This window comes from Octodon degus, unplaced genomic scaffold (assembly GCF_000260255.1).
Source record: "Octodon degus isolate 3935 unplaced genomic scaffold, OctDeg1.0 scaffold00037, whole genome shotgun sequence".
NCBI classification, from domain to species: Eukaryota; Metazoa; Chordata; class Mammalia; order Rodentia; family Octodontidae; genus Octodon; species Octodon degus.
In genome coordinates, this window is record NW_004524613.1 from 16,609,114 (window position 1) to 16,619,050 (window position 9,937).

The window sequence follows — 9,937 nt, forward strand, 5'->3', positions numbered from 1 at the left end:
AAGCGCAGGGTCCAGGATTAGAACATCAACACCACATGCCATGTCAGCCCTGCCCCCAGCACGTGCTGAGCTGGCGGCTGAATCCAGGCATGGTGTCACACACTTGTAACGCTAGAGCTGGGGAGGCTGAAAACAAGAGGAACACTATAAGCCCAAGTTGCATAGTGAGACCCTGTACCAAATACAAAAAGAAAAGAAAATGACTTTTGTTGCCAGTTTGCAGATGAAGAAATCATATTTAGAAGTCACTTGGACAAATATGACAAAGCCAGTACTGTCAGAGTCATGATGTAAATTCAAGGCTGCCCATGTCAGCGAGCCTCTTCCTTCTACTCCATGTCATAGGAGACAGGCTTTGTATCCAACCCTTCCTTCAAAGCCTCTCACCTCAATTAATCACAAAAGCAGAATGTACATCAAGAGATAAGCTCATTTATTTACTCATGGATCAACCTTATCTCCTGAATGTCTATGCACCAGGAGTTTGCTGAGGGGAGGTGGTGTTGGAACCAAATCCTTGCCATAGGCTCCAAACCTAGGAACAGAAAGGGGATTCCCAGGACACACACAGCATAAATCCAGAGTCTTGCACAAATGACAGGAATCAAGCTGTAAGAGAAAATCAGAGAAGACCTTCAGAATTAGAACCAGCCTAATCATTTCCACATTGTTCCGCATAAAGGTGCCCCAAGATAGAAAGGTAGTGTGATAGTGGAAAATGTTTTGGAATTAGGGGAGTAAGCTCAAGTTTCACTTTCACTGTAAAAAGAAAATCTCAAAGCGCTGGACTACATTATTCTTTATTTTTTTCTTTGTGAGGGGAGAGTCTACAAGGTGTTCAGTGTCTCACTCCTAGATCAGACTCGTTTACAGCCTCCCAAGAGCTGGGATTACAGGCGTGCACCACCACGCCCAGTCTCTATTGCCTTCTCAGCACAGGGCAGGGCCTACACAGGCAGGCCTGGGGATCAAACCCCTGGCCCCTATGCCTGCTTGCAGATGTTTTAATCCACTGAGCTATTTGGCCAACCCCAGAACTACATTATTCTTAAACACCAATGTTCTCTTGGATTTTCACCATAGGCCTATCATGTAAATAATCCAAATAATAAATATTTTGCGCATACAGCTTTGTACAAAACAATGCCACTTTCATTACGTCTATTTTATGGATAAAGAGATGGAAACCCAGAAAGTCATTTGCTCAGGGCCCTCACATGGAAAAGATAGACTAGCATCAAAACCATAAGGGATCCAGTGGGAAGCCATGGCCTGAGACCTAGGTAACAGTGCCTTTGTAGTTCAAGGGATTTGGGCATTCTCTACTTGGAGTTGGGGAGGGGTCCTCCCTGACTTTTGGGGGCTGGTGTGTGGATGTGGATGCATCTGGATGTCCAGAGGGCTGATGCAGAGAAAATCAGTGGCAGGAAGATCAATGTGTCCCAGTCCTCTCCTTACCTTACTGAGGGGTAACACAGGCTTTCCCACACATGGTCTTGCAGCACTTGAGTTTACCCTCACATTGGCCATCCTTCTCACAGAAATTGGGGGGATTAATCATCAGGCATTCACCATTGACTACTGGGCACTTCCCAGGCTTCTTCCTTGCTATAAAGAGTAGAACCTGGGGTTAGAAGCCTTGTATCTTAGACGTCATCTCACTGCTTCTGCACCAACCTGAGCAGGAAGCATCATCTCCCAAGCCCCATCGCCATCACCTCCTCCTTAAGGCACCATCCTCAAATAACACCTGTCTCCCCTCTAACATCTCTATCCCAGTCAATGGTATTGGGAGGCTAAGCTCAAGCTTCACTTTCACTGTAAAATCTAAGTCTTAAAGCATTGCATTACATTATTCTTAAACATCAATGTTCCTTTGGATTTTGACCATAGGCATATCATACAAATAACCTACATAATATTTCATGCATCCAGCATTTCACAAAAGTTTCAGCTTTATTATGTCTATTTTACAGACAAAGAAATGTGAACTTGGACCAGCTTTCTAGAGATGACTGGATTGTAGTGTCTAAGTGCCTAGCTATTTGAATACCCAGATAGTTACGTGAGAGACACACCTCCTGACATAGGCGGCTTCAGCCAAGTGACTAACTTCCTGCCTGGGCAACATGGCTCCATGACTGGCTGACATATTAGGTTCAATTGCCCTTGGAAAGGAAGAGGCCTGGTATCCAGTCCCATCCCCACAGATGCTGGCTAGTCAGGCTCACTCCTTTCCAACCAGGTCTTCCACCAGCTCACCTGATTTTGAGATGTTGATAGGATCCAGGCAGCTGGTGCTACAGAAATCAGGGCAACATCTTTTCTTCCCTGGACATTGCCAGTCACTGTTGCATTCAGGCTTATCAAGTCTAGCACACAGGACATGTTTTCTAGCAGGGCAGGCTCCAGCTTTCTGACTTTCTGAGGAGAATTTCAAGAAGGGAGTTGAGGGCTAAGTAGCCACCATGACTCTTGGACAAAGCACCACTTTCCAGGAGAAAAGAGCCTCCCCCTGGGGGCTGTCCAAAAAGCCCAAAGGAAAATATGTGTCTGACTGCTAAGAAGAGTGACAGGTTTAGTTGAACCAGACATACACACAGGAGAAGTAACAGATCCGGTAACAACATAGAGGGCTGACAGTCAAGGTCTTTCCCTCTAGGGCAAAAGTAAATTGCACAAAGACAAAAAAGGAGCCCTGGGACTGACAAAGACTAAGAGAACTTAAGATAAATGGAACTATCCTATGAGATGTTGGAAACTAAAGCTAGTGTCAGAAGCATAAAGCCTACAGGACAGAGATAGAGGAAGAGATTAATAATTGGAAAGTCATACATCAGATGAGAGAGAGAGAGAGAGAGAGAGAGAGAGAGAGAGAGAGAGAGAGAGAGAGAGAGAGAGAAGTGAGACCTGGCAGATGAAAAAAGAAGCGTTTCCTGATGCTCAGAAGTCCTACAGAGGTCTTGGAGCCCAGATGAACATATATGCCACCCTCAGGGAGGTTTCTAGAAACTAAACTGAGAGATCAGAGCCTAGAGAAAGGCACAGACCCCAAGAAGAGCCCTCACCACTGTTGGCTCCAATCAAGCTTGGGCCAGGGAGACTCCAACTTACTTTTCCCAGAACCTTCCACAGCCAGTACTTCCAGAGCTCCCAAGGCAAGAAATGCCACGACGAAGAAGAGGCTCTTGGACTTCATGGTGAAGGCAGGTGGCTCTAATGACCAACGTGAAACCTCACTATTTATGTCCTTACCAATGGGTGTGGCCCCAAGAGAAGGCTTTGACTCCTCCCAGCTGCTACTGCGTAGGCAGGAAGCTTAGCTGGAGACCAGAAGTTCTAAAACAAGACAGATGGTGGTCTCGTCCCTTTCCTGCTTCAGATAGGACTGTTAGTTCTATAAAGTAACTAGCCTTTCAGGTAAAGAAGGTGTGAAAGAATTCAGTGGCAAATGTGCCACTGGGACCAGGAGCTGAAACTGGAGATGTGGACTCTCAGCTGTGACTGTACAGTGCAATTCTAATTCTCACATTACCGGACTCCTCGGGATTGTGAAACTCCCTACCAATTGCTCAATGCAAGTTCCTTCTCAGAAGTGCAGATGACATGCCACTCAAACCACAGATGTTTATTTTCCTGAGATATTTGCACCGTTATATCCCCAGTGCCTGTTCCATGGCCAAAATATGGAAACTGGGGCTGGCCAAATAGCTCAGCAGATTAAAGTGCCTGCAAGCAGGCACAGGGGTGGGGGTTTGATCCCCAGGCCTGCTGTGCCGGCCCCACCCCCGGGGCATGCTGAGTAGTAGCACATGCCTGTAATCCCAGCTCTTGGGAGGCTGTAAACAGGCAGATCACTATGAGTCCGATCTAGTAGTGAGACCCTGAACACCCTGTAGACCCTTCCATAAAATACAAAAAAAAAAAAAAAAGGAAACCATTCTCTAAACAAATAAAAGATGCACAAGGGTGAAATTAATATTACATTTAAACTAGTAATAATATAAGTTAAATTATATACTAATTAAATATATAATGTATTAATTAAATTATTAATGATCTTAAAGGAAGATTATCAGGAAAGAACCCTGCCCTCAGAAAATCTTTTTGGAATTCCCTTCTCAGAAGTTATGATATTAAGGGTATGAAAAGACCTGGAAAAAAATGGTCAGATCCCTTATTGTTGAAGATAGTTGAAATGAATGTCTGAGATAAAGGGCTAAAAGTCAATTGCCAGTCACTGTAATCAACATTAAGTATGAAATAATCTGAGATTTTGAAAGAATGCTTTCTGCCTCCCGAAATTCCCTATAGATCTCAAGTGACAGCAAAAACTTACACTGCTACATATTAAACCTATCCTAGTTTTATTTATGTCTAAAATACCAAAATGTTGAAATTCTGTTCAGCATTGTTTACTTCCCTGATTCTTTTCTTATTAGCACATTTGAAAGACGTTTTTAAATGCAATGAATCTATTAAAGATAATAACCAGTACACAGTTTTAATTTGAAATAAAAACCTATTCTACATATTAAACCCTGGGCTACATACACTGCTTCTAATTCTTGAGGGTGATCATTATCTCTGAAATTCAATGAAACTTTGCCAACTGCCAAATCCAAGTTCTCACTCCACCACCACATGGCCTCTTGATATTGGAAACACTCGCATTCACTTATCAAACTAAAGATTTGTAGAAATTCAAATAGCCATTAAAGAACCACAAATTACAAGTAATGAAGATTCCACATCAAGTTATTTGTTAAGCACTCTCCAGGCTGTCGCTGGCAGCAAATTCCTCTGTGCAAAAGTAATTCAGTGATTTAAATTCTGATGAAAAAGAAAAATGAGACAATTAATATGTATTAGATAAATGCAATGAGCCAAGTACCTTCACTGAGAGGTAGACTTCCCAGTAAGGAAGTAAGAGAGAATAGAGCGTCTGTCTTCCAAAGATGGGCAATATCACAATCAGTGTAGGTTTTGTTTTTTTTTTAAGTTAAAAATTCCTTAATTTTTTATTCCTGGTACCACTACCATAATTTACAGGGCACTATACCTGATGTAATGAAAAGAAAGAAAAAGACAAAGCTACAACAGATAAAAGACCTCAGGAGTGTACATCTAATTAACACCACATTGCATGAATCAATAGCTGCACTTTTTGCAAACTGTGGCTATGACAGTCCTGAACCAGAAGGGTTTCCTGTTTAAGCTGCAGTAACTTTTCTGACTATGGATCATCGTTCCTTCTGTGGCAGATTTTTCCAGTTCCTCTAATGCATTTGGGATGACTGTCTCAAAGTAACCTGCAGCTTTCCTGACAACTCATCACTCTCTCTCCTGCTAAGAACTGTAGCCCTTTTCTGTTGTTTTTAAAAACCTTCTGCTATGTTATCCACCACTTCCACCACCAGATCCATAACCACCACCATAGGGACTGCCAGAGCTTCTTCCACCAAAACTGCCCCCCCTTCATGGGTCCATAATTTGACTGTTGCTGTCCACTGTAATTTCCAAAATCATAGTTCCCACCACCACCATAGTTACCACCACCAAAATTTCCTCCTTCATTGTAACCATCATATCCTCATCCACCACCACCATATCCACCACCTTGATTTCCATATCCTCGTCCACCACCACCATACCCTCCTCTACTACTGTAACTAGGACCACCACCATAGTTTCCACCATCACCTCCAAATCCATTACATCTACCATCACCTCCATAACTACCTCTGCTGCCACCTCCTCCACCTCATAACCTCCTCTTCCACTAAAGTTTCCACCACGGCCAAAACTCCCTCCACCACCTCCAAAGTTTCCTCCACGACCCATAAAGTTGCCAGATCCACTTCCATGGCCTCTTTGTGATCCAGCAGACTGCATCTCTTGTTTAGAAAGGGCCTTTTTCACTTCACAATTATGCCCATTAATAGTGTGGTATTTCTGAACAACAATTTTATCAACTGTGTCATGATCATCAAAAGTTACAGAAGCAAATCCTCTCTTTCCCACTCTGCCTGTCTTCCATAACTTCTATGGTTTCAATCTTGCCATATTTTTCAAAGTAGTCTCTCAAATTACATTCTTCTGTATCTTCTTTAATACCACCAACAAAAATTTTCTTTCCTGTTAGCTGGGCACCAGGCTTTACTGAATCCTCTCTAGAAACAGCTCTCTTTGGTTCCACTACATGCCCATCAACTTTGTGTGGTCCAGCGCACACTGCTGCATCCACCTCCTCAACACAAGAGTAAGTCACAAAACCAAAGCCTCTGGAGCGTTTTGTTTGAGGATCTCTCATTACCACACAATTTGTGAGTGTGCCCCATTTTTCAAAATGTTCTCTTAAACTATCATCGGTAGTTTCAAAACTCAGACCACCAAGAAACAGCTTCCTCAACTGCTCTGGCTCCTTCGGATCATGGCCCTCCTCCCCACAGCAGCGACCGCAATGGCCGGAGTCGGGCTGGGGATGACCGGGAGGCGATTTTCCCTCCATGTTGAGACTGGACTTGCCTCTTCCAACTCAAGTTCAATATGGGACCAAGAGGAAGAGGCAGGGCCAGTCCAGGGTAGGGTTTTTGTTCTCATGTTTTCCACCCAGGGGAAATTTGGCTGCCTCATAGTTCACCACTCTCTGTTTCTTCTTATAGTCCTATTGCTAAGAGACTATCTGGAGTTTTCCAAATGTTTATTTCTTAATGAGTAAAAAGGGGAATGCTACAGCTGGTTTTCTATCTGTGATTGATTAACTGATAAAAGCCAACTCTTTCTCATTGGAAAGGAGCCCTAGGACCAATTAGCAATGTCTTCCATGCATAACAGAGGAGGACAGTCAAGTGTGACTCTAAGCTTTTGAATCATAGAATGGGGGGCCAGGGAGATAGCTCAGTAGAATAAGGGCTTTCCTAAAGGCTTCCTATTTTTGTTTTTGAGACACTTTGTAGTGTAGGCTGACCTCAAACTTGTGGCAATCCTCCTGCCTGATCTTCCCCAGTGCTGGGATTATAGTCATGCATCATCATGCCCAGCAGGGCTTCCTATTTTTATAAGTGACATTTTCTTGAAACAGAGTCATATATTGATTTATGAACTAACTGTATGTGACTATTTTCTGACTACAATGGCAGAGTTGACTAGCAACATAAACCTGAAATCATTACTACAAAGCCTAAAATAATCACTGTCTGGCCCTTTACATAGAATGTTTTGCTGGCATTAAACACAGCAACTTCCCAGCTTACAATTAAAGAGACTGAATCCCTCAGGAAAAGTTACAAACCCAAAGTTATGTAATGAGTTCATTACACAAGTCTGAGCTTTGCCAAAACAGGTTTATTCATAGGCTGATCATCAGAACTTGTTTGGTAGTAGACACTTCCTCTCCTAACCCCATCATAACCTCAGATTTATTTGCTGAATATATTTCATAAACTCTCTATGGCTTTCTAGTAAACACTATATACTTAACCATTCATTCATCCCCACAAAAATTATTTAATAATGTCTTACCCCATGCAAGATATGGCAGGAGACCCTGAGGCTACAATGAACAAGATTCATAGAGTCAATATTTCATGTTAAGAATTTGAACTCTAGCCTGACTTCAATCCCCAGTTCTGAAAAAATAAAAAATAAAAAAAAAAAGAATTTGAACTCTAAGGGGCCAGGGAGATAGCTTAGTAGAATAAGTGCTTACCTGGCAAGCACAAAGGCTTGAGTTCGATCCCTGGTTTTCCCAAAAGAAGAAAAGAATTTGAACTCTAAAGTCAGACTTGCCTAAGTTGGAAGAAATTCTCCAAGCTTCAGCTACCTTCAGCTATAAAATAGAAACATTGCTTTCTTCTGTCCTATCATTGTTTGAGTATTTGACAAGCACTCTACAAAGTGTCTGGTCCTTTCAACAAAGTAGAAATTGATTTTTATTACAGTTGAGCTCTGTATTATTAGGCAACAAAGGGCTGTCTCTAGCTACAGTCTTGGTCCTTCCTATCTTGCTTCATCTCATTAAATATTGTAAAAAATCTTATTCTGTTCATGTCCTGTTTCTGTTTTGCTGGACAACTTTGACAGCTTTTCTGCCTTCATAGTTTCCACTACTATCTATTTAATGCTAGTTACATAATTACTTTTGAAGCTGCATCCTCACTTAAGCCACACAATCCTGGCTTCTAATTAATATATCAAGGCTTGTTAATGTGGTTCTTCCTCAGTGTCCACCAAATTGAAAATGAGAAGAGGAAACTGGCAGCTGGTAATTACCACATGTACACTAGTAGCAGAGGGGACCCCAGACATTCATGAGGGACTATACTCTTCCCATGAATATCCCCATTCTTTTTTTTTTGGGGGGGGGAGGCAACACTAAGTAGATTCCTAAATTATACTTCATGGATACAAGAGGTCAGGAAGTGAGAGGACCATCTCATTCACATGACATTCACTTACTGTGGTTCAAGACTGACCCTACAGAGAAGGGGTGAAAACACACACACACAAAAAGATGTCAATTGGAAAGATCTGTTGATCGAAAAGCTATGGTATGAGAGGCCCCAGGGAGGAGATAAGAGTAGCTTACCCTACCAGAAGCCTGCTCAAAACATGACTGCACTGGCTGCCAGCAATGGGAAAAGTTGTAGAGGCTGGAGAAAAACACCACAGTAGGGAGAGAGGTGAACAATGACCCAGGTATTATTAGTCTATTCCAGGAGTGTTTTGCCCCTGGGGTCTTGGTTGGCCTCAAGCACTGAAGGGAACAGGTAGTTCTGAGAAAAGTGCTTCAAAAAACAAGGCCTCCTAAGGTCTGAGGCCAAATTTCTCAGGTCTAAGGGAGATTTTTCCTTCAGTTCTGTTTACCCTGATAACAGATACCATTCTTAGCTAAAATTTACTAGAGGGGGCTGGGTAGGTAGTTCAGTAGAATAAGTGCTTACCTGGCAAGTGTGAGGTCCTAAGTTCAATCCCTGGTACAGCAAAAAAATAAAAATAAAAATAATACTTGGAGCTGGGGAAATAGCTCAGTAGAATAAGCGCTTGCCTGGCAAGTGCAAGGGGCTGAGTTCAAGCCCTGGTTCCACAAAAAATTAAAATTACATTTAAAAAAATTACTAGAAAGAAAGAGGGAAAGAAGAAGGGGAGAGGAGTGTAAGGGAGGGGAAGAGAGGAAAGGACAGTGGAGGAGAAGAGAGGAAAAGAGAGTGGAGGAGAGGAGAGGAAAAAAGAGAGAGGAGAGGAGAGGCGACCTCTTTCAGAATTTGAGGCAATATCTGCTTTTCTCTGAGCCTTAGTTCCTCTATACAGTCCACAATCATACTTGTGGCTCTAAGAAACAATTTTTCTGTGTATCTTCCCAAGTCATAAACTTACCCCAAGAGCCTCAGCCAGTTTTATAACAGTTAAAGTTGCCTTTATAACTTATCTTTAACAATTCCCTGGAACAAAACATGCAAAATATTCAATAATGACCAAAGGTACAGTAGAGCTCAAGATGTCAGGTGATCAACTGTGGTGTGAAGAGTGCTGGAGAAGAACAGTACTGAACACAGAACGGTCTGAGAAAGGAAGGTCAAGTCAAGTCATTTTACAACTGAGCTACAATCCTGGCTCAAAATGTATTTGTTCTTTTAATTTTCTGAATAAGTTCATTTTAATCACCATTGGGGATGTGGCAGCCAGATCTCCCACACCTTAGGAATGACTGGCCCAACTACTCCCTTCTTAGCATTTTCCCATTAAAGACATTTGAATTTTATAAGTTTTGAACTTCTTCCTAAGCCACTCATAATATTCCTAATAAAAGTAGAAAAGGAGAAGTGTAATTTTAGGTTCAAAGACAATATAAGTGGGGAGGGACAAGTGCTATCAAGGCATAGTCTGGGTAAAGGGAAGTAGTATCCATCCATCAAAAAAGTAGCAGGAGGAAATA

General features: G+C 42.2%; 1 protein-coding gene and 1 pseudogene across 1 annotated transcript; both read right to left on the reverse strand.

The window, feature by feature from the left end:
• Window positions 1-412: 412 nt before the first annotated feature.
• On the reverse strand, window positions 413-3,272 carry Slpi (secretory leukocyte peptidase inhibitor). Its single transcript, XM_012514672.2, has 4 exons — window positions 3,115-3,272; window positions 2,263-2,424; window positions 1,459-1,608; window positions 413-609 (listed from the first exon to the last, which is right to left on the reverse strand). Exons 1-3 carry the CDS (start codon window positions 3,197-3,199, stop codon window positions 1,460-1,462), a joined length of 396 nt encoding a protein of 131 aa, XP_012370126.1. The 5' UTR covers window positions 3,200-3,272; the 3' UTR covers window positions 413-609; window position 1,459.
• A 2,321-nt stretch (window positions 3,273-5,593) lies between these two features.
• Window positions 5,594-6,511, reverse strand: LOC105742126 (annotated as a pseudogene).
• Between the last annotated feature and the right edge of the window lie 3,426 nt (window positions 6,512-9,937).